Source organism: Chiroxiphia lanceolata, chromosome 19 (assembly GCF_009829145.1).
Source record: "Chiroxiphia lanceolata isolate bChiLan1 chromosome 19, bChiLan1.pri, whole genome shotgun sequence".
Classification (NCBI taxonomy): Eukaryota; Metazoa; Chordata; class Aves; order Passeriformes; family Pipridae; genus Chiroxiphia; species Chiroxiphia lanceolata.
The window spans coordinates 11,408,023-11,430,928 of NC_045655.1; the positions used below are offsets into that span (position 1 = coordinate 11,408,023).

The 22,906-nt window shown below is 63.8% G+C and overlaps 4 protein-coding genes across 8 annotated transcripts in view; 1 reads left to right on the forward strand and 3 right to left on the reverse strand.

Moving 5' to 3' along the window:
- The first annotated feature begins 23 nt into the window (after positions 1-23).
- On the forward strand, positions 24-3,761 carry C19H17orf80 (chromosome 19 C17orf80 homolog). Its single transcript, XM_032706496.1, has 4 exons — positions 24-1,430; positions 1,785-1,892; positions 2,335-2,451; positions 2,921-3,761. The coding sequence occupies exons 1-4, from the start codon at positions 38-40 to the stop codon at positions 2,947-2,949; spliced, it is 1,647 nt and encodes a 548-aa protein (XP_032562387.1). The 5' UTR covers positions 24-37; the 3' UTR covers positions 2,950-3,761.
- Positions 3,762-3,986: 225 nt separating this feature from the next.
- On the reverse strand, positions 3,987-6,512 carry CPSF4L (cleavage and polyadenylation specific factor 4 like). Its single transcript, XM_032706500.1, has 7 exons — positions 6,410-6,512; positions 6,015-6,167; positions 5,639-5,734; positions 5,275-5,368; positions 4,931-4,973; positions 4,644-4,829; positions 3,987-4,164 (listed from the first exon to the last, which is right to left on the reverse strand). The coding sequence occupies exons 1-7, from the start codon at positions 6,510-6,512 to the stop codon at positions 4,096-4,098; spliced, it is 744 nt and encodes a 247-aa protein (XP_032562391.1). The 3' UTR covers positions 3,987-4,095.
- A 2,591-nt stretch (positions 6,513-9,103) lies between these two features.
- CDC42EP4 (CDC42 effector protein 4) lies at positions 9,104-16,151 on the reverse strand. Of its 4 annotated transcripts, none has more exons than XM_032707034.1 (2): positions 16,084-16,151; positions 9,104-10,980 (listed from the first exon to the last, which is right to left on the reverse strand). In XM_032707034.1, the coding sequence occupies exon 2, from the start codon at positions 10,865-10,867 to the stop codon at positions 9,950-9,952; it is 918 nt and encodes a 305-aa protein (XP_032562925.1). In that variant the 5' UTR covers positions 10,868-10,980; positions 16,084-16,151; the 3' UTR covers positions 9,104-9,949. The 4 variants fall into 4 exon arrangements, with proteins under 4 accessions (XP_032562925.1, XP_032562928.1, XP_032562927.1 ...); XM_032707037.1 differs by lacking the exon at positions 16,084-16,151 and adding an exon at positions 15,960-15,980; XM_032707036.1 differs by lacking the exon at positions 16,084-16,151 and adding an exon at positions 12,257-13,428.
- A 5,043-nt stretch (positions 16,152-21,194) lies between these two features.
- SDK2 (sidekick cell adhesion molecule 2) overlaps positions 21,195-22,906 on the reverse strand; it is a 47,090-nt gene continuing 45,378 nt past the window's right edge. For both annotated transcript variants that reach the window (XM_032706988.1, XM_032706989.1), the window contains one exon: positions 21,195-22,587. In XM_032706988.1, coding sequence (XP_032562879.1) covers positions 22,231-22,587 — 357 coding nt within the window. In that variant the 3' untranslated portion in view covers positions 21,195-22,230. The remainder of the gene's footprint in view (positions 22,588-22,906) is intronic.

Here is a 22,906-nt window from a genome sequence, read left to right on the forward strand (position 1 = left end):
GTCGCGCGCCGGTCCCAGGGGCGTGGGGGGGGCGGTGATGGCGGAACCGGGAACGGAGCGATGCCCGCACTGCCACAGGGCCTTCAAGCGGCTCCGCGCCCACCTCCCGCACTGCAAGGCCGCCCCGCGGAAAGGACCGGAATCGGGAACGGCAACGGGATCGGAAACGAGCCTCCGCACGGGCCCCGGCAGCGCACCGGGATCGACACCGGCACCAGCACCTGGATCGGCATCGGGACCGGGAGAGAGGCTCCGCCCGGCCCCCACCGCTGCTCCGGGGTCAGCACCGAGTCCAGGTCCCCGCCCGTCCCCCACCAGCTCTTCAGAATCGGGATCGGGACCGGGAGCGAAAAGGAAGACGAACCCGGCCCCTGCCACCGCTCCGGGGTCAGCACCGAGCCCGAGTCCCCTCCCGACCCCCACCAGCACTTCGGGATCGGGATCGGCACCAGGAGCAGGATCGGCACCGGGAGCGGGAGCGAAAAGGAAAACGAGCCCGGCCCCCGCCACCACTCCGGGGTCAGCACCGAGCCCGAGTCCCCTCCCGGCCCCCGGTACCGACCCCGGGCCGGGTCTCGGCGCCCCCAGGACCGGCCGGGATGTGGAGCCCGCGGTGCAGGACGTGGCCAGAGCCCTGGATCTGCTCCCCGAAGAGGTGGAGGATGTTCCCCAGAGGCTGGAGAATGGAGTGAAGGTGGTGATCGAGAAGCACCGCGCCAGGGTGGTCAGGGAGAAGAAGCCCAGGAGCGGGGCAGGAGCAGCAGGAGGGACGGATCCCGGCCGTGCTGCCCACCCACAGCGGGGCAAAACCGCTCCAAAATCCACACACGCAGAGACTCAGAGCCTGGGGGCTGTGAAGGGCGTGCCCGGGAGCAAAAAGGGAGGAAAAAGCAGCTTAAAGGCAACAAAAGTACTTGAAGAACCCCCCAAGGGCAGAAATAGCCCCAGTGACCTCGTTCAGCAGGAGAGAACAGACAAATCCGTGGCAGGAGAGGAGCAGGTGCACCGGGAAGTTGGTGTGGGATATAAAGCCCCTGAGTCTGCTTTGCATCCCAAGAACCTCCATCTGTCAGTGACGGAGGGTTTGGGAGGTCACAGTGAAGGGCCATCCAAGAATGAGCTCAGCAGCCTGGAGAGGCTCAGGGACAGCAGGGAGCAGATGGTTGGAGTGTCCGAGCCCGTCCTGGGCACAGGGAGAGACCCGGGGCTGGCCCTGCACCAGTCCTGGCTCCACTCCCCCAAATTCCAGCCCACCTGTTCATCCCAGGCCTCTGGCAGGAGCACCTGGGCAGGAGCCACAGGCTTGGAGTGGTTTCCAGACTTGTATCCTGAGCGTGAGGGGCTGAGAATCTTTCCAGGGAAGCATTTCCAAGAAGATGTGGGGATCACAGTGAAGACACCAAGGGGCAGTTTCTCAGAGGGACATCGAGGTAACCTAAGTCTCTGTGCTGGGATTTGCTGCACTGTCAGGCTGGAATGGGAGAGGAGGGGTAGGGAATGCTGACCTGCTGGGCTTGTCCAGGAAGGGATCCAGGAGAAGCCAAGGAGGTCAGCTGTGCCTCCTCCAGCCTGCAAAACCAACGGTTCATATTCTTGTGTAGGTTGGAGTCAGGTTCTTGCACGTTTGGGCTGCTGGAGCCCAAACTTTGTCTGTGGGACAGACAATTCCCTCTCCGCTTCCAACCCCAAATCCCATGTCAGCTCCCAGCTCCCCACACAGCACAGGGAGCACAAACACCCCACACCTTGTCCTGCCTGTGCCCACTGTGACTGTCACCCCCCAGGTCCCCTCTCGGAGAGGCCCCTGCTGGAGGTGAGGTTGGGGGAGCTGCACTCCTGGATCAGCACCTGCGACTTCTCTCCCCAGGGGCTGCTTGGAGCAGTGCAGAAAGGTGAGAGTTCCAGCCTTCTGGGACAGAGTCATCCCACTCCCCTGATTTAGTTGCTGCAGCCTCATCCAAGTGGCCACCCCTGAGTCTTTGTAAAGCAGCAAATCATAGACTGGTCTGGGTTGGAAGGGACCTTAAAGCTCATCCAGTTCCACCCCTGCCATGGGCAGGGACACCTTCTATTAGCCCAGGTTGCTCCCAAGCCCATCCAACCTGGCCTTGGACACTTCCAGGGATCCAGGGGCAGCCACAGTTTCTCTGGGCAACCTGTGCCAGGGCCTCCCCACCCTCCCAGGGAAGGATTCCTTCCCAGTATCCCACCTAACCCTGCCCTCTGTGTGAATAAATGAACAGACCCAACATTCTGGCTTTGGAAAATTGCACGGAAACCAGGGAATTCCAAAGACCAGCACATGATTTGTCCCTTTCCTTTGTCTCCCAACAGCCTGGAACAGTTATTATGCCAAATACATCAACGTGAAGAGGGGGGGACACACTGGGATCTCCATGCTCCTGACTGGGTACTGCCTGCTCAGCTACAGCTGGAACTACCAGCACTTCAGTAAGATTTCCTGCTTGGGGTCTCTCTTATTTCAGGCATTCTCCCTCTTGCAGGAGTTGGGAAGTCTATTTACCATTCCTGTTAATTAAAGCTCTGGAATAATTTAAATACTCCACAGTTAAGACCAATATCAGAGCTGAGAGAGCAGGATTCTGTAGGCAAGCAGAGGAATTTAGTCACTAAAAGTGTTGATAACAGTTGCTTACTCACAGCTTCTCCCTGGGGAGCACCAGGAATGTCAGGAGCACTTTGAAACCCTGCACAGAGCAGAGGGAGGAGATGTTCCAACACAGAGCTCCCATTCCCTGGATTTCCTCACAAGTGACAAGGGGTTTGCTGGTGGTGGGGTGTGCTCATGCACAGAGAAGCTATAGTGAGGGCTCATCAGGAACTGGGCAGAGCCCACCCCTGGAGCCCCCAAACATCCCTTTGTGCTGACACTGGAATGTTTTCTTCCCTGTTTTTCCAGAGCGTCACCGCTGGCGTAAATACCACTGAAGGAGCTGGAGCAGCACCCACAGGACGGTCACAGCTCCTTGGGAGGCAGCAGAAGTGCTCACAGCCAGTGTCCCAGCAGGGATTCCCAGCACAGAGGCCTGTTTGCTGTCAGGACAGGGGCTGGAAGGTGGGGGGCTGCTTGGCAGGGGCCGTCGTGCAGCAGAGGGGTGACAGTGACAGCCCGTGGTCACCCCTCTGTGGGTCAGGGAGCTTTCAGTAGAGAAATAAGGAAGCATTAGAGCTACCCCTGAGAGATCTGTGGGTGCAGTAGAGCTCTTGGAGTCTGCAGAATCCCAAATCCCTCGCTTTGGCACAGCAGACACAGGACAGGCTCCTGCCCTGAGCTGTTATTAGAGATTAATTGACATTATGCTGTAGCTGAGTGTTAGCACTGAGGTTTGTGGCGGGGTGGGCTTCAATCCCAGTAACAATTCCCTTTAAATTCACCCAGCAAAGCCCAGTTTATACTCACCCCCTGTACTGGTGGGACTGGTCAGAACCTTTGTGAAGGCACTAAAGCAGCAGCTCAGACCACGGTGCCCTATTTCTGGAGGAGAAAAATCCATTGGAGGAGCTGTTGTGCCCAAAGGGCAAACCCGTGTCTGCATCAGACAGACGAGGAGTCAGGAGTGCTAGTTGGAGCCTGCCATTCCCAAACATGTCTGGGAAAGGGTTGGTCATGTTACAGGCATGAAAAATAAAGCCAAGAATTAAAAATCTGAGCTCTTTATTCAGCGAGGTGCAGTAGTGCTGTGTTGGAGGTGGTTCACGAGAAATTCTCTCACCAGCAATAAAAACCTTTGTGGATTTTCCTTTCCTGCTTGGTCTGTGATCTCAGACACGGTGCTTTGTGCCCCCTTCCCAGGGGATGAGCACACCCTCACCCTCGTGCCCCGGGCCTGGCACAAGCCAGTCCCTTCAAACCTGGGGGTGTTGCTGCTGCTGGCCTGGCCTGTCCAGAGCCAGCTGTGGGAAGTCCAATTTTCCTTGCATTAAGTGATTTCTCTGCTGCTTGTGCAAATTGTGAGCTGGTGCTGAGCAAACCCGACTGGCTTTTCTAGTCCAGCAGCTGCCCCGGTGCTGTCTCTCCATCTCCATCATGTTTTAGGGTGTCCTCCTTCCCTGATCCATGTGGGAGCACTGGAATCACTTCCCCAGCAGCATTTCCATCTGAGTCCTCCCACTCTCACCAGTGTAGGGACCGACCTGTCCACTCTGGGGGCACAGGGAGAGGCAGGCATTGGATTTGTGCTGCATCAACCCTCCCCAACGTTCCCACGTGTTCATTTTCACATCATTTCCCAGGGAGTGGGTTCCTGGAGCCATGCCACATTCCAGCACAGCTCCCATCTGGAAACAGTACCCCAAGACCTCCAGCTGCACCAAACCTCTGACCCAGAGGGATTCTCTGCTCTCCAGGGCTCTCCCACTGGTTTATCACCACCCAAGTCCCTCCCCTTGCAGTCAGGTTATTTCAATCCCACTAGATCCCTCCTTCCCAGCTGGTTCCCACCCCAGCTCTTCAAGGACAGACTCCAGAGCCCAAAAAAACCCCAAGGAGAATGCATATTTCCAGACAAAGGCTGTTTTGGGAGTACTGTGGGAGCCTGTCCCCACGCCACATGCTGTCCCTCACCATCACCCTCCAAGGGGGGACCACTGCTCCCAACCCTCCCATTCCCAAAAACACTCACCTTGGAGCAGGTGCCTCGTTCCAGCAGGCTCTGTGGGCCCGGGGGGCAGCCACTGATGTCCCATAGATGTGCTGCCAGGTGCTGTGTGACTCGTGGAGGTGGCTCTGTGGGCGGCATGTCCTCGCCTCCCCTCTCCTCACCAGCAGCCAGATCCCGCTGTACCAGCCCCCATGGACAGCCAGTTTCCTGAGGGGAATGGGACAGGAGGGGCAGTTGGCAGCTGCTGTCCCACAAGAGCTGTGGGGCAGCTGGAGCATCACCCCAGTGTGCAGAGGAAAGGGCTTCACCTTGGAGGGATCCGTGCTGCTCGTCATCAGCCCGGCCTTGAGGCTGGAATGGACACAGAGGACAGACAGTTACTCCCTGTGGTACTCCCAGATCCTCCTGTGGCTCCCACAACCTCTCAGGGATGTCTTGGGGCTGGTACAGGCACCCCCGTGGGGACCAGGACTGTTCCCTGCCCACCCACTGCAAACCCTGATTGGACGTGGGGAGAGACCAGAACAGTTCAGGTCCCAAAGCAGCCTCATCTCTGACCCTGCAAGGACCACGGGGCCACCTCTGCCCCCTCAGAGAGGGGACTGTCCCTCCCAGCCATGTTCCAGGCCCCCCCAGCCTGCCCAGTACGTACTGCACGAACTTGCACTTGGGTCCCTCTGGGCAGAACCCCACCAGGTAGTTGGCACACATCACCCTCCGCGTGTGCTTGTACTTGCACCGGGGACCTGCCACGCAGAGCAGACGTTTGCAGGGACACGTCACACCGGGATTTTGGGAGCTCAGCTTTCCCAGCAGCCCCGGTGAACTCTTTGCTGCCCCAAGCCCAAACCCCCACCGGGTTCTTGTCCCACTCCCAGCCACCCTGCGGGTCACCCCGCTGTGGCTCGGCCACCTCAGAGGGGGCAGGAGGTTGTGCCAGCAGCGGGGTCCGGTCCCACATCACCGGTGGGCACCCGGGCAGCCCCTGCCCACCCTCCCCCGTCCCAGCAGCTCACCGTGCCTGCAGAACCCGCGGTCGTACCAGGGACAGCCCATGGTGCTGGGGGTGGCATCGACGTGCAGGAAGGGACAGTCCTTGTTGCTGCACTCGCCTGCGGGAGGCAAGGGGTGGCACAGGTGGGATAAACAAAACAGAGTGGGAATCACTCAGGGATGGGCTGGAGGGGAGGAACTGGGGTGCCCTGAGAGCACCCGGGTTTGGACCGGAGGAACACCAGGGGGGGTGACAGCAGCACTTCTTCCCGCAGTCAGGAGGTGGCATCAGGAGCTTGCTCGAGGCCAGCCCGGAGGGACACGAGTGCTGGGAGGGGACAGGCTCCGCGAGGGGTGGGAAGAGGCTTTCCGGGGCGCACAGCCCGCTCCTGCACCTACCAAACTTGGAGTAGAAATGGCACTCGGGCATCCCGGTGGCGTCGTGCTCGTGGAGGAAGTCGCAGCCGTCGCCCCTCTTGCAGAGCCCCCGCAGCCAGTGCCTGCACACCGCGGTCTTGGCCCCGCCACCGCGCCTGGAGGGGCCCTGCACGCCTGGCCATGGCACCCCTGTCACAGCCAGCCTGTCCCCCACGGCCCCCCCCGTCCTCCCTGCACCCAGCACCCCCAGCTCGGGACACACCAGCAGGAGCTTTCCTGGGTGTGGAGGAGGTTTGAAGCACCCACTGGGCACTCGGGGCTCAGTTCACCTGGCACTGCCAAGGTCTGGGTGCCCTGGACGTGTCTGAGCCCCCCCCAGCACAGGGAGCTGTGACAGGACCCTGTCCCCAACTTACTGTCCACCCCCGGGAAGGGCAGGGGCCGAGCTCCTTGCTGCTGCTCCACATCAGCCTCCAGGTCAAACCTGATCTTCTCCACACCAGCCACCAACTCCTGCATCACCCCCGCTCTGGCAAGAGCCCCCTCCAGCCTGGCACAGACAGGGAAGGAAGCAGGGAAAGAGGCAGAGAAGCACAGCTCACAGGGCCCAGCAGTGGAGCTGCCCAAGGAAAACACAGCTCTGCCAAGGGAGCACCACACTCTGAGGGTCCCTGCAGCCACCCTGGGCCCCAGCAGCACTCAGAAACCCTCCTCCTCCCCAGCCAGAGCAAAGCCAACCCAGGCAGCCGCCCGGAGCGCTCCATTTAGAGCGGGAAGCTGCCCACATCTGATCCCAATTTGCAGCCCTGATTGCCTGGTGCTGCAGCTGAGGAGCTCAGCCCCTGGCCCCATCCATCCCCCTCACTGCCTCCCTGCTCCCACATCTGCTTTTGCTCCAGAAAAACCAGCTGGGGCTGGCCAGGAGCTGGGTTAACCCCTCACTCCGAGGCCTTAAACGTGGAGCCAAACGTGGCTGGAGTGCTGGAGTTATGCATTCCCATAGCATGGGATGGATCCTGCGTGGGTGCTGTTGTGCTCTGGGTGTGCTGAGCATGCTCTGGGTGCACAGCAGCACCAGCCCCACTCTCCAGCACCTGGCAGGACAGACCCCAGGCTCCTGGAGGGGCAGCCAGGTCACTGTGCATCCCAATGAATCTTGGAATGGTTTGGGTTGGGAGGGACCTTAAAGCTCCTCTCATTCCACTTCCTGCCACGGGCAGGGACACCTTCCACTAGCTCAGGCTGCTCAGAAGCCACTCCAGTCCCAGCTGTTGGGCTGGGGGCTTCCACGTGTGCCAGGCTCCAGTGGCACGTTCCAGGCGAGGCCACGGTGCTTCCCGGAGCCCGCCCGGCACAGCCCACCCAGCTCTGGATTTACCCTCACGCTCCGTCCTCCTCCGTCACGCGGCTCCCGCGGCCCGTGCATCGCCTGGGGCGCCGTGGGCTGACACATCGGGATGGAGACCTGCTCCCATTCTGTCACTAGGGATAAAGGCACTGGACCAGCGCTGCCGGAGCTCTGCCCATGGGGCCACAGCCCTGTGCAAGGTGCTGGGCACCCACCCAGCACCCACCCAGCACCCACCCAGCACCCGTGTGGCCACATCCTGGACCCACCTCGGGGGTGTGACAGGATGTCCCACCCCGTGCCGTGCCCGTGGGTGGTTTTGGGAGGCTGGGGGTGCAGCCTGTGCTCCCCTGCAGCAGGCACTGGCAGGACACTGGGCTGGTGGCAGTGCTGCTGGGGAACAGTGTTACTCCCCACCAGCCCAGGTCCCGTTGGGCTGACCCTGTCCCTGCTCACTCGTGGCATTCCAGGGCCTCCTCCCTGTCCTGTGGTGTCCCGGGTGTGCTCAGCAGCCCAGCACACACTTTCTGCCCCGTCAGCTCGTGGTACTGCAGCGCTGCCGAGCGGGAGCCTGGAGCCGACAGGCGTCACAAAGATCAGGGCGGCCGAGTGACGGTCACAGGCAGCCCGTGAAGGGTCACCCCAGGGCCCCCCCATCCCCACAGCCCCAGGGAGCAAGGGGGTCCTGGCAGAGGGTGCAAAGCCCAGGGAGCCACCCTGCCCTGCTGGTTTGTGTCAGAGCACCCCTCGGGGACAGGAGGAGCCAGGTGTCCCCCAGCAGCCTGGTGACCTCCCAGGGGACAGCGACCAGGACCATCGGCTCGGGGGATGGACACGGGACCCTGGCACAGGACAGGGGGCTGTGCCCTGGCAATGGGGGCAGAGGCAGCCTGGTGAGCTCAGAGCTACCAGCTGCAGCTGCTGTTGTTCTCCCTGTCCCAGACAATGGCCCAATGTCCCCTGCCCAGGGTGTTGTGTCCTGCCAAGAGCACGCACAGGACCCCATTGTGTCCCCACTGTGGAGCAGCACTTGCCCGCTCCCACCGGCTTCACCAGGGGACATCCATTTGGGAGGACTGGGGCAGCCAGCCCCTCCTAGGGCTAGGAGATGTTGGGGGGGCCAAATCCTTCCCTCTCCATCACTGGTGAGGAGGTCCTGGCTGGTACTCCCAGCAGAGCCACGCTCTCCACCCACTTGGGAAGGGCTCTGGGGCTGGAATGGGAAGGCAGTCCTGGCACTGGCAGAGCCCCATTACACCAGTGGCTGAGCTGTGGGAAGCTGGCTCTGGAATGGGAGTGATCTGCCCTGCTCTCCATGCCAGGATCATCCAGGGCTATGGATACCCTGCAGGGACGGGAGCCCCCAGGGCACCCCCAGCCCTGGCCCCCCGCCCGTGGGAGCAGGGACAGCCAGTCCTGCCCCACCATCACCCTCCCCTCCTCCCTGGCTGGCAGGGAGGGAGCAGGGCTGGGGGCAGAGCAGTGTTGGCAGAGCTGTCCCTTGGCAGGAGCCGCGTGGCCGGAGGGGCCCAGCCCGGAGCCAGATCCGGCCAGCAGGAGCTCTCCCGCTTCCTCCCACCATGGGCCAAGAAAGCACGGCCACTGCAGGTGCCCAAACTCTGGCCAGGACAGGATCACAGCCAGGGATGGGCTCGAAGGTGGAGGCAGCAGGACGGGGGCCGGGGACAGCAGCAGCACAGGGAACTGGTCCTGCCTGGGGAGCAGGTCCCCACAGATCTCATCCCTCAGGAACTCAGGCCACTGCAGTCACTACCATTTCCTTTTATTCTTTGCATCTGTACATACATGGTATAAAACCTCCTGTTCCAGCCGCCTGCACCAGCCCAGTGTCGGCACTGCCTGGCCCCACTGGCCCCACAACATCGGGGCTCCCTGGCTCAGGGGGCTTCCAGGTGCTCCTCCCAGGGGGCACAGACCCACGCTTCCATCAGCACCCCCAGGAGCAGCCAGTGCCTGGGCTGGCTGGGGGCATCCCTGTGACCCCCGGGTTGGTTGGAGAGTCAAGCATCTGGGATGGATCCATCCATCCATCCATGCATCCGAGCACCTGCCATGGCACAGGGCTGGAGGCTCTTGGTCTGCAGAAAGTCCACAAGAAACCCAGGGAGGCGGAGCTGCCCACAGTCGTGGGCCACCTCTGAGCTCCAGAGCCAAGTTCTTCCTCGCAGGAAATCTCCCCTCCGTTAAAACCAAAAGCGAGAGTAAAGAAAGTTAAGTACAAATCAGAAAACAGTAAAAACTGTACGGCGGAAAAAATATATATATTACTACAGGGGCTAGAACTCCAAAGGCTCTTCTTGTTGGATCCTAAATTGCTTTAAATGGGCAGGGGGGCGGGAGAAAAGAGCTAATATCCAAAGTCCAAGAGAAAGAACCAAAATCGAGTCTGCCTTCCCCTCCCAGGAAGTGCTGAGAGATGTCGGGAATGCCCCCGGCCCTGGGAGCAGATCACTGTCCTGCCACGGCACAGGGAGAGGGAAGGAGGGAGGAGTCACATCTTCCCTGGTGCCACTGTTAGCACCGGGGTGTTCAGCCCCATGTCCAAGAACCGCAGTGAGAACCAGACCCTCAGCTCGGTCGCCCTCCTTTATACTCGTATCTCATCATCATCTTCATCAGCAAACGAGAACTCCCTGTCGGGGCGTTTTGGGGGCCCCCCCCGCTGGCTCGGTGGCCTGGGGACAGGGCTGCGCTCCTCGGGCCCCGAGGTGCAGCTGGATGCTGGACTGCTGTCCCTGGGCCCACGGGCCGGGCTCTGGCTCGGCGGGGCCACCACCGCCACCACCGGGGAGCCGGGCAGGGCGGCCTCCCCCTCCTCCTCGTGGCTCTCCTCCGCCTCGGGGTCTTCGTCCTGCTCCCACTGATCCTTATCCATGATGCTCAGGACGTCCCCGAGCATGGAGGGCCCCAGGTCGATGTGGAAGGACATGATGGACTCGGCGTGCTTCATGCCCGCCCCGCCCTTGGCCACCACGACGGGCAGCTCCGTGATGTCCCCGAAGTCGCGCTCGTCCAAGCTGGGGCTCAGCGGCCCCGCGGCCGCCCCGTTCGGGCGCTGCTGCTCTTCGGGGCTCATCTCCTCGGGCTTCTTGACGGGGCTGGAGGAGAGGCTCTTGGGCAGCTGCCCCGCGCTCCTGTCCACCTCCTTCTCGTTGAGCTGGGGCAGGGACACGGCGTTCTTGACGAAGAGCGCCGAGTCCCGCAGCGAGCCCAGCATGTCCCGCCGGTCACCGCGCGTCACCGACTGCGAGCGCTTGCTGCTGCGGAAGCGGCGGGACAGCAGGCTGGGCTTGGAGGCTCCCGGCTCCTCGCCCGCCTCCGGCACCGGCTCCCCGGCCTTGCTGGTGAGGAAGGAGGTGTCCCCGAAGGCGTCCCCCGCGCGCCCCACGTGCATGGTGTGGCGGAAGTCCCCCAGGGGCGCGCTGATCATCTCGGCCGTCAGGTCGGCCCGAGAGCGGCGCTTGGAGTGGGCAGAGTTGGACACGAGCTGCTTGAGGATCGGCATGGTGGCGGTGAGGGGAGGCTGGGCAGAGCTGCACCGTGTCCCGCCGGCCCGGCCGGTGCTCACAGCTGGGGCTCCACGGCTGGGGTCCCACCGGCGTCACGGACGGGTCACTCCTGGGGGAGAGGACAGAGGGACATGGTCAGGCTTTGAGGACATGGACGGGCCTTCACGCTGCCAAGCTGCAAAATGCGACCCCATGCCCACAAGCTGCTTGGTTCCCTCAGGAATAGCCTCCACACGGGGCATTGTTCCATGGGGAACACATCCTCAGACCCCTCCCAAGCTCCCCACACCCCCTGAAGCGGGTCCCAGACCTTATCCACGGAGCAGACATCCAGAGGAGAAAGATCTGGGCAAAGGGATCCTTTGGGATGATCCCTGCCCCTGTGCCCCACATGAACGGGCACCAAAAGGGATGCAGGGCACCCCTGTCCCCTCCCCGTGCAGCCCCAGCCCGCTGGAGCGGGGCACGGCAGCTCCAGCCTCCGCCAGTCGCACGCCGAGGAGATGCCTGGGATTTTTTTTTTTTTTAATTGGAAGAAAGCAGAAAGGAGCAGACGCCAGAAGGAATTGGAAACAGACGGCAGGAAGTGTGTGAGGAGGGCGTAGAGCCCCCGGGAGGCACCGCACGCCGAGCAGGGGGACAGAGGGAGCCGGGGCGGGGGACACACAAGCACCCCACGGGTACCTCTTCACGCTTGGCAGCAGGGGGACATGGGGACACAGCGCTGCTGCACCCCAAACCCCTCCATCCTCACTGCTCCCCGGCGATGAGCCCGTGTGTGACCATCCCCACCCTCCCCGGCCACCTCATCGTCACGGCTGTGACTCAGAGGTGACAGTAATGACGAGGGCTCCGGCGGGGTGGGGTGTGCACGGGCACGTTACTCCTTCCCACGGGCCCCTCGGTGCCACGGCCGACCTGTCCAGCCCCGTGCCCGGAGCCACGCGGGAGGGGACAAGGACACAGACCACGTCACCGCATCCCGCGCTTCCCATGGCGCCAGGCAGCCCCAGGTGGTCCCGGGAGGGGCTGCCGGGGAGGAAGGGCTTGTGGCCGCCCGCTTCCTCCCCGCGGGCACCGCCGGCGACACCGCGGCCCCGTGACACGCACGGGGAAGGGACGGACACGTCTGTCCTCTGAGCGAGCCTGGGGTGGGGGCCACATCCCCCTGCTGCCCACCCAGCCCCAGGGTGCAGCTGAATGGCTCCGCAGGGTCGGCTGGAAGCCAGCCTTGTCCCCACAGCCCACGGGCAGCGACGGTCCCAGCACACCCCAACCCCGCTTAGCTGGACACTGCAGGGCGCCACGGGACCTACCGCCCAGCTCCCAGCATGGCAAAGGGAGGGCTCCACCCCCCGTCCCTCCCCAAATCCACCCTGTGACACCCTCCTGTCCCCTGCAGGAGCAACAGGACCTCAGGCAGGCTGCAGCCAGGCAGGATGGACTCTGACCCCCAGTGGGTGCAAAGTCCTGGTGCCCAGCCCTCCCGTGCATGGCTTCCATATGGGGCCGGCCAGGGCACTGGTGGCACGTGGCCACACTCCCTGTCCAGCCCCGTGCAGGATCCCACCACCCCGGAGAGGCCCAGCCTGAGCAGGACCCGCTCCCTCGCAGGATCTCGTGCGTGCCCGGCTGAGCGCGTGTGCACGGCACGAACGCCTTCCCCTTCCCAAGTCTCCTTCCAGGCCGGCATTCCTCCAGCCTTTGGTTTTCCATAAAACAAACACTCCCGGCGAGCTCCCCAGCTGGGCCAGGCAACCGTGCTGCTGATTTAGGCCATCTGGGGACTGTCCCTGCCTCGTATTTAGATTTCGGGGCCAAGTTCAGCATTTGTGAGGTACTTTGCAAGCCGCACCAAAGGGGCCACCGGGAGGTTGGAGTGGGACAGCGGAGTGCAGCCACCCCGGCCAGCAGAGCTCCATCACCATCACAGCCCCCAAACCAGCACACACACACACCCCCCCCAACAGTCCTGCCCTCAAAGCTCTTTCACAGCAGCCAAAATCTCCCCCACCCCTCGATGTTTCCCCCCCAGCTCACCCCGAGGGGTGATGGCAGCACAGTGGGGCTCTGCTGCCCGCACAGCCCAGCTGCCCACCCCATCCTGCCCAGGGGAGCAGCACACAGAGCCCTTTTCTCCTCCTCTCGCTCAGGGAGAGCGGATCCTGTGACATTCCCGCTGCCGGCGCTTTCACAAATGAAACGAGGCCAGGCATCGTTGGCGCTGCCTCTCCAGCCACCTACCAGGGGAAGCTGCTGGTAACCCGAGAGACTTCACAGGCACCTGGCAGCACTGCCCATCCTGAGGCAGAGAGCCCAGAGCAGGGCCAAGTCCCAGCAGTGCTTTGGAGCAAGGGGAGGGGATGAGACTTTCGAGCACGGGTTGAGGAAAAGGGATAAAGTGTACTGACAGCCCTGTGCCGCTTCCCACCTGCCCTCTGAGCCCTTTGTTAGCATGAGCTCTGAGCAGTGAGAGCCTCAGGTGCCCAGGGACACAATTGTCCCTGTAAATGAGTATCTGCTTGCAGAACAGTGGGATCCTGCAGCCAGTGTGGAAATGGGACAGGACCACATACCCTGATGACGCAGGCTTCCCACGAGACCCCCTCGTCCATCCTCTCCATCTCATCCCGCTCAGCACCAGTCACACGTGGGGACCAGAGGGACAAGAGGCTCAAAGAAGGAGGACAGAGAATGGGTTCACACACACAGGGGAAATGCCGAGTCCAGCCACGCTCCCACGCGTCCTGCCCCCGGCTCGTCCTGCTCCCAGGCTGGGAAAGCCAAGCCAGGAAAGCATCCCGGCCGGCCCGGCCGGCTCCAAACGAGCTCCCCGGCTTTGCCATGCACAGCACCCCAGGCTCTGCAGCCCCTGCAGCCCCGAGATCAGAGGATGCTCTCCCCACCCTGCCGGGTGCTGGGGCAGGGGCTGGGCCGGGCCGGTTGGGCCCCCCACACCGCCCAGGGCCAGGGAGAACCCTCACAGGGGGCAGGGAGGACACGGAGCCTGCTCAGCCCCACTTTGGGAAGCGCTGCCCCTCGGGGATCCGGCGCAGGCGGCCCTTTGATGTTGGAGCCTGGCAGACGGCTGCTGGAGACAGGGCATGGATCACACCCTGTCACTGCCAGCCCCGGGAGGGGACCGAGCCGCTGTCACACCCTCGGTCGGGCTCCCCAGCGAGTCTTCCCAGGGCCTGGGGGCAGACGGTCCTGTCAGTGTGGGCAGCCCCGGCGCCCCGGTGACCGCCTCCACCCCGGCGCGGTGACAGGTCTGGTCCTGTCCCTGGCATCGGGACGCCGCTGCAGCTCAGCCGTGGGATGCACGGAGCAGCCTCTGGAAGTTGAAAGGCAACTGACAGCGAGCATCAGAGGCAGGGACGGCGAGATGGCACACGGGGAGGGCGGGAGGCAAAGCTTGGCTCTCGCCAGGGCTCTCGGCACACGGAGCAGCGCCAGGCTGGGGAACTCACCGCCCCAGCGCCGGCACACCAGTGCCAAAAGCAGAGAAGCGCTCCCCGAGGGACTGCCAACAGCCAGGAGGTAGCCAGAGTTCAGCAAGGAACTATTGGCAGGACACGCCAGAACACGCACAGGACCATAAATCCTCCTGCTATGGGGCCACGAACCAGCCCGCGGCTCTCCAGAGCCAGGAGGGGACTCTTCCGAGGGGAAAGGTTATCTCCTCGCTGGTCCTGGCTCCTTCTCTCACAACAACAGGGGCTGGCCGGGGTCCGACAGGATACCGGGGCTAAACAGACCTCCCGACCTCCGCCGGGCTCCGAATTCCTGCGGTTTCGCTGGGGTGGACGGGAAGTAAACAGGCAGACTTCCCACAGCGCGGCCACGGCTCCCTACCTGCCGGGGGGCCCGCAGCACACAGCAGCCGGCTCGGGGGGCCCGCGGCGGCTGTTTGCGCTCAGGACAAAACCCAGCGAACAAAGGGAGAGAGCGGCACGGTCAGCACAACGCCGCCGGCAGCGGGGCTGGCCGGGGGGGCCGCGCAGGGAGCCCCGCGGCCGGGCAGCCCATGGCACGGACCCCCGGGGATGGGGGCTCAGGGCAGCCTCGCTCTGCACCCCTAGACCCAAACCCACCGAGCCTCCCCGGGGCTAAACCTCAGCTGGAATCGCTCCACGGTTTCCGAGGGAGCTGCGTCCAAAACAGACTTGTTTACTGTGCGCTCGGCCGGGGAGCGAGCAATCCGTCCCGGGGTGCAGAGTGCACGCTCTGCCTCAGTTTCTACCCCAGCCCATTAACGATCCCTTTGGAACAGCTTTCCTACTGTATAGATCCCAACTCCCTTTGAAACAGCCCTCCTGATCCATAGATTCGGCGCTTGGAAACATCTATACTTAACGCTGCTGCTGCCGCCGGGGTCAAACCGGGGCGGCGTGGGACGAGTCCAGCGCCCCGCGAGCGGCCGCTGCCCACTGAGTCCCAGCTCCACAGGCACCGGAGCGGGTTTGGGAGCCGGCTCCGCGCCCAGGGCTGGCACAGCCGCGCAGCTCCCTCTCTCTGGGGCACCGGAGCGGGTTGGGGAGCCAGTCCCGTGCCCAGGGCTGGCAGAGCAGGGCAGGTCCCTCTCTGCGGGGCACCCATGGGAGCGGCGCGTGTCGCGCAGGGACTGGGAGCAGGGCAGGCTGGGAGCCGGCCGGGACCTCGAGCCCTGTCCCGGGCCGCCGGGGGATGAGAGGGACGGGGATTTCGGGCGGCTCTGACTCAGCACCCGTCGGCGCCCAGCCCCGGGGTGCCCCTGGAGCCGCTCCAGCACGGGGAGGATCCACCTCCCCGAGACGGGCCGTGGGCAGCCACCGCCCCGGCCGCGACCACCGCCGGCTCCGACCACCGCCAGCCCCGCGCGGGGCTCGCCGGAGCTGCGGGCGAGCGGCCACCGGTCGCCGGCGGGGCGGGGTGTGCCGATCCGGTGCCCCACTCCGGGCAAACACCGCTCCGCATCCTGTTAACCCTTTCTCCCACCCGCGCCACGGGACAGACCCCACGGCCCTGCGGGAATTGAGGTGGGGGGTCACCGCCGCCCCCCCTGCCCGGTACCGGAGCGGGGCAGCCCCGGGGACCCCGCCCGTTCACCGGACAATAGCCGAGCGAGCGCGGCTGCCTCCCCCCGAGCAGGGTCCAGCCGAGCCGGTCCAGCCGAGCCGAGCCGAGGCTTCCCGAGCCGGCCCGACCCCCGGAGCCCCCGGCCCCCCCGTACCTGCTCGCCCGGGCCCCGCCGCCGCCGGTCCATGGCCGCGCCGCGCCGGAACGGAGCCCCCCCGCCGCGCCGGTGATGTCATCGCCCCGCCCGGGCCAATGGCGCCGCGCTACGTCACGGGCTGTCCCACGCCCTCCATTCAAACCCGAGTGGGGCGGGGGGCCGGGGGGGGGAGTGACCCTTGTCCCCAACGCGGCCCCGCTCAGGGGGGTCCCGCGGGAGCGGGGACCTGAGTGGGGTCATGAGTGGGGTCCCGGCACCGCGGGGATGCGCTGGGGGGGCGGGATCGCGGGAAGCTTCCCCTGGAGGGGGGTTGTGAGTGGGGTCTCCCGGCCCCTCCCAGGCGCGGTGCAGGGATGCCACCGTTCCGATCGTGACTGTGACACCCACGGGGCTGTAGCACCCACACTTCCCCTCCGCCGCCCCCATCTCCCTGTTCTCAGCCAGCCCCACTGCTCCATCCCCCTCGGGGGGCCGTGGGGTCCCTCCAGGCCATGGGTGGTTTGGGTGGGCAGTGGCCAGGACACGATGACAGGGGCTCCAAGGCCACTCCAGACCTCCGGCGCTGGTGCTGGCTCTGGGTTCCACGGCCCCACCGGAGCTGGTGATGGATTCCATGGCCGCCCCGGCTCTCGGGATGGGCTCCATGGCCCCCCCAGTGCTGGTAATGGATTCCGTGACCATCCCAGCCCCCCGGAGCTGGTGAGGGGCTGAAAGGGAGAGTGCTGGGCTGCACAGCCGCTCGCTCGCGGGGATTAAGACAAGACCTTTGTGGGAGAAAAGGGGCGGGAGAGCTGAGATTATCCCGAACCTGCCTAATGCAGCGTTTCTTGGATATTCCGGAGCATCTGGCGTCTTTGTGGAGGGAGCCAGGATGGGGTGCAGGGGGTGGTGAGTGGGGTCCTGGGATGCTCCAGCCATGCAGCTCTGGGATCTCAAGTGCTGGGACACGACGCTGTGAGGTCCAAAGGTCTCTCATGTCACTGGTGCAAGGAGCTCCATTCCCTGGGCCCGGCAGCACGATCTGGGGGCCCATGGTGGCAGCACCAGGCTGGGCAGCACTGGGCACTGTGATGGCTCATCTGGTGCTGACACTTCCCTCAGTGGGAAGGGAAGTGTCTCACACACGGAGCTGGCACTGCAGTGGGCACTGAGGGTGGGTGTGGCACTGCAGAGATGCTGGGGTTGGTACCCAGGGCACAGCTTCTGCCCCCAGCCCGGGTGCCCAGCACCATCTCGCTCATGCCTGCTGGCTCCATCCTGGGCCGTGCTGCTCCCTTCAGTACCATTTTCCCAACCCATTTGCTTGGCAAATTTTGTTTTTCTTCCTTTCCATGTGGGGAAACTGAGGCAAGAGGCAAAGCCTGCAGTTGAGCAGGGGTCCCCTGTGAGCCACCGCTGGATGCAACAGTGGTTTTTTGGTGGGTGAGGAAGAGGAGGAGGGTTTGCCAGAGCCCCCACCGGCAGCTCGACCCACTCACGTGGGGACAGGGTTGAAGGCTGGTGTGACACCGGTGCAGCTCTGCTCGCCTCACCTGACGCTGTCACGGGAGCAGGGAGATGGCTGAGACAGCGCAGTCAGGAGGGATTAGCATCAACCGGCTGCTGGGAGCCGCCGGGAAGGCTCCCTCGGGCTGGCCTGGCTCCGGCTGGGAAGAGCAGGCACCCACTCAACTTGAAAAACTGCCTGGGAGAGACGGGCCCCCTCCACGCTCCCTCAGCCACGCAGAGCCCGGGGCTGGATCCGGCCCCGGGGAGGCGGCAGCCAGGTCGGGGTGCTGGGCGGCTCAGGATCACGGAGCTCAGCGCTCCCGCCCTCCTCAGCCACCGCCGGTTCCTTTTGCTGCTTCTCAGTAGCTTTTGAAAGCAGGGAAGAAAAAAGAAAAGGCTTGAAAAGCGCTTTGAAAAGCAGGGCAGGGAGAAGCGCCCAAGTTCCCAGCAGCTCCATCCCCTCCTCCTGCCATCAGCGCCTGCCAGCTTTGTCTGCCGGCACTGCCGAGCCAGCGGGGTGCTTTCCCTGAGCCCCAGTGCTGGGGATCGCCCTCGGATACCCCAGGGTGCCAGGAACGAGGCATTGCCCCCACAGCCCCCCCAAATCCACCCAGCCCCACGGCCCAGCGCTGGCTGCTGCCAGAAGCCTCCCCACCGGCCCCACTAAAACCAGAGACACCAGTTTGCACCCACAGCTCGGGGGTTTCACCCCTTCCCCACACCGTTTGCCCAGGGGTGAGCAGGGTGAGCAGTTATCCAGCTAATCCCGGCAGGTTGTACTGCTCACTGCTGGCATCTCAGCACTCTTGGGGTGCCACTGGGGTGAGCAGTGTGCAGGTCGGAGCCTGCAGTGGGCAGGCTCACCCTGCCTTCCCCAGCTGGCACACTCTCTCTGGGTGCCAGGGAAGGAGCTCCCACAGCTCACCACCCACCCAGGAAACCATCACCCGGATGGGATGCAGCCATCCCAGCTTCTCCCAGGAGATCTGGGTTTCCATATTGGAACAAGATGGTCTTTAGGTTCCCTTCCAACCCAAACCATCCTCCGATTCTATGATCCCACCTGGAGCGTGGCTTCTGCAGGGACCCACCGTGGCTGGCAGCGCCCATGGAAACCCCCTGCCCTGGCACAGCTTCGGCACAGGGACCCCTTCAGTGTGGTGTACCCACACCTGAGGGACAGGGTGCACAGACCTGGGTCTGTCCTCTGCTCTTCTCTCCCTGCCACCCCTGGCACGGTGCAGTGCCCCGGGCACGTGGGGCTCTGAGGATGCGCCGAGTCCCGTCTGGCCCCCGGTGTGGCAGGAGGGGCTGTCCTTGTCCCCATGGCCCAGGGCAAGGGAAAGGTGGGGACATGGCACACTTGGCTCTGCCCCAGGAGCTGGCGGGGAGCCAGAGAGATCTGGAGGACAGGGAGAACCCAGGCTGCAGGGCTGCTTCTAAAACAAAGAATTTCAGATAAATCATAACCCAGTTTTACTGGTCACAGCCCCTGTTTTTGGCACATAAACATCTCCCTGTAGCACCTGGGGCAGGGAGCAGGTCCCGCTCCAGCGCTGCCTCATCCACCCAGAGAGGTCTGGGGGTGCAGCGTGTCCCCTGTGCCCCCCTTTGGCTCCCCCAGCGCTGACAGCGAGAGGTGCTCTGCCCTTGGGAGAACTGCAGGCCACCGGAGCAGCGCCTGGGAGAGATGTCAAGGCCAATTCAGTCCCCGGGGACTGATCGGTGCCGACAGCTCCCCCTGCACGGAGCAGCCCGGAGAGCCGGCAGTGCCGGCAGCACTGGGGATGGGCACGGGCAGCCCACACCTGCCTGGAGGGGCCGGGATGGAGGGACTGGTTGTGACAGCAGCGTGGTGAAAGCCAAGGTGGCAGACAGGTGGCTGTGCTCAGTGCCTTCCCCTGCCAGCCTGCTGGGTCCCATTCCATCCGTGCCATGGGAAAACTGAGACAGCACAGGTGAGCGAGAGCCCCTGCCTGTGCCACTGGCACTCAGCCCATCCCTGCTGTGCCCAAACCGGGCTCTGTGCCCTGCGCAGCTCCCAGACCATCCCCGGGGAGCAGAGAGCCAACTGACTGCCATGCTGGGATGTGGGATCCCACCCCTCAGCCGTGGGAAACCACGAGCACAAAGGGCTCCTCCCACCTTGGCCACTGTCGCTGCCGCAGGGCCCTGGTGCTCGCTTCACCTCCCGGCCCGGGGCCAGCGCCAAACCTGCCGCGGATGTGGCTGCACCTCCGGCTCCTCCTTCCTCGCTGCCAGGGATGAGCCGGGCCAGGGCAGGCGAGCAGGGCCTGGGCTCTGCTCTACCCCAGTGCCAGAGAGCACACGCAGACCCCACACGGGTGGCACTGGGACCTGCATCCCGCTGTCCCTTCAATGGGGGACACGTCTGGGGACCTTGTCAGTGCTGCTCACAGGGGATGGCACGTGCTCCTCCCATGGGGAGCATCCCTGGTACATGGATCATCCCTCACAGGGGACCATCCCCCACACGGGGAGCATCTCTCGCACAGGGAGTGTCCCTTGTACAAGGAGCATCCCTTGCTCGAGAAGCATTCCTTGCACAGGGAGCATTCCTTGCACAGGGAGCATCCCTCTCACAGGGAACTCACCTGTGCTGCTCAACTCCCCAGACCTGCTCTGCCCGGTGTCTCTGTCGGCTCCGTGTCCCAGCCCTGGTGGGAGGAAGGTCCCTCTTGCACAAGCCGGGATGCCTGGGGCTGGAGCTGGGCTGCAAATGAGAGCAGGATTTGTCCAGCCAAACGCAGGCCCTGCTCTGCCCTCATGTCACCATCTCCACCAGCAGAGTGTTGGGGCTCCCTTTGGTGCCCAGGAAGGGCACAGGCACCCCTGGGTGCTGTGCTGCCTTCAGCACCAGCTCCCAAGTAGGTCAGATGAGTCACCCACCAGCAATGCCCTCTGTTCCCGCTGGCTGGGGACACCCTGCACCGAGGAGGGGACAGATGGTGGCTGTGGCTCAGCAGTGAGGCCACCACAGCATCCCAACTCTCCCCAGTCCAGGGGGGAGCTGCAGCCCGGGTGACCAGTCCCTAGAAGCACAGCACTCCCCTAGCAGCCCCTTGCCCACACCAGGTTGGGGTCCTGGCTCGTGGCTTCCAGGTGCTGTGCAGACCCCACAGCCCTGGTGGCCCCCAGCCATGGACCCAGTGCCTTGGCAGCACCGTTGGCAGCTGAGCCCTCCCCAGATCGGCTCCAGCCCCCCCACTCACTGCTGGGGGGAGACAGGCGATGAAACCTGAATGTGTCACCTGGATTTTCCTGCTAGGCCTGAAGGGCAGAACAAGTGAGGACGGCTGTGAACCACCCCCAGTGCCAGGGTTGCTGCTGGAAGTGCCCAAAGCACCAATGGGGTCACCTCCCTCCTTCCCTGTCCCACAACCCCCTTTCCCAGCAGCTACAGATCCCACTGGGGTGGAAACACACAGGACACAGCCCCCACAGCTCCCTGCACCCTTCTGGGCTCCCTCCCAGCACCTCTGGCACCTTTTGCCTTCCCTGGTGCCCCGGGGCTGACACAAGCCCAGCAGGGCAGTGGGACACACGGACACATCCCGCTGGCCCTTTCTCTGGCATAGCAGGGTGACAGAGAGGTGACACACTGATCCTCAGGCTGTTTATTGGCATTTCCCTCGGCTCAGCCCCGGTGCCGTGGCCCTGCCGGGCTGGTGCTGGCTCACCCATAGGCACTGCGGGGGCTTTGCTGTGCAGAGACCCCCAAAATGGCCATGGCCATGGACCCCCCGGGCACTGCCACCCCTAAATGCCCTCAGGCCTCTGCACAAAACCCCATTAAAAAGCCCCAAACCACCAGAAATGCCAAGGGGGGGCTACAATTGCTGTATTGCCCCACTTGAGTCCTCCCCAGATCCCCCGGGGTGCAAAATCAGGGGGGACTCAGCACCACGTGCACCCCGGCGGGGCTCTCCTGGGGTTTAAGTCCTGGGTTCTCCTGCGGGGCTGTGCTGGGCCAGGCACAAGCGAGGGAAGGAATTAACTGTCCCCTGGGTTCCTAACACAGGGGGTGCCCCCTTCTCCCAAAGGCTTTGTGGGTCCAGAGCAGGGGGTTCATGTCCAGAGGTTCGAAGATCAGCAGAGCTCTTCTTCCCCTCCACAGTCGGGGGTCTCTGTGTCACTGCTTGTCCCCACGTCCTGGGGGAGCCACAAGTGGAAGGGCTGGGGTTTGGCACAGTAGGGGCCCCTCACCCAGCCCCCAGCAGCCACGGGATCCCAGCGAGTCCGGCAGCAGCTCCAGGGCAGCCCCGGTGGGTGCCAAGGGCGGCGTCCAGTGCACCCAGAGCCCCCCTGACCCACCTCACCCAAGGAGTCCACGATGCAGAAGCTTTGGCCAAAGAGGGGAGCTGGGTCTGCTCCCCAACCTGGGGACAGCACTTCCTGCTCCAGCGCTGCCGAGAAGGCGGAACACTCACAGGGCCTGAGGCTGCTCCCCCTCGGTGCCCTTCGGCCTCTCCCCTTCCTCCTCCTCTTCTCCCCCTCGCCGCTTTTTTTTCCCTCTTAATTTCTTGGGGCTTTTCTTTTCTTTTTTTTTTCTTCTTTTTTTTTTTTTTTTTTCAATTTTTTTTTTCCCCTCTCCCGTTCGGTGGTTGGTTTTTTTCTTTTGCTTCCGTTTAAATATCAAACGAAGGACGAGAACCCAGCGATGGGGGCTCTGGAGCCGGGGGCCAGGCTGCTGGGCGGGCGGTACAGGGTCCCGGGCTGGCTGCTGGGGGGGTTGGCGGGGGCCTGGGGGGTGGGAGTCCTGCTGGCTTTGGGACGGAAGAGGCTGCCCTGCTGCGTGGAGGTGCTGTTGGAGAGCGGGGCGTGGTCGGGCTCCCCCGAGTCGCTCTCGGTGTAGCTGTAGGCCTGTGCCCGGGAGATGCCCTTCTGCTGCCGCCGCCACGAGTTGTAGTAGGTGGGGTCGCTGATGTAGTGGTTGACAAAGGAATGGGCCTTCTGGTGCCCGGGATCCACCTCGTACTCGCTGTCACTGCCCTGAAAAACAGGATGAGGGAGTGAGGGGGGAGGTGGGGGCATCACCCGCCAGCCCCAAAATGCCCCAAACGCCTCATCTCCCAGGCAACCAGCAACAGGGCAGGAGGAAACGGCCTCAAGCTGCGCCAGGGGAGGCTCAGGTTGCGACATCAGGAGGAATTTCTTCATGGAAAGGGTTGTCAGGCACTGGAAGGGGCTGCCCAGGGAGGTGGTGGAGTCCCCATCCCTGGAGGTGTCCAAGGAAGGCCTGGCCATGGCACTCAGTGCTCCGGGCTGGGGGACAAGGTGGGCATCAGGCACAGGGTGGACTCAATGATCT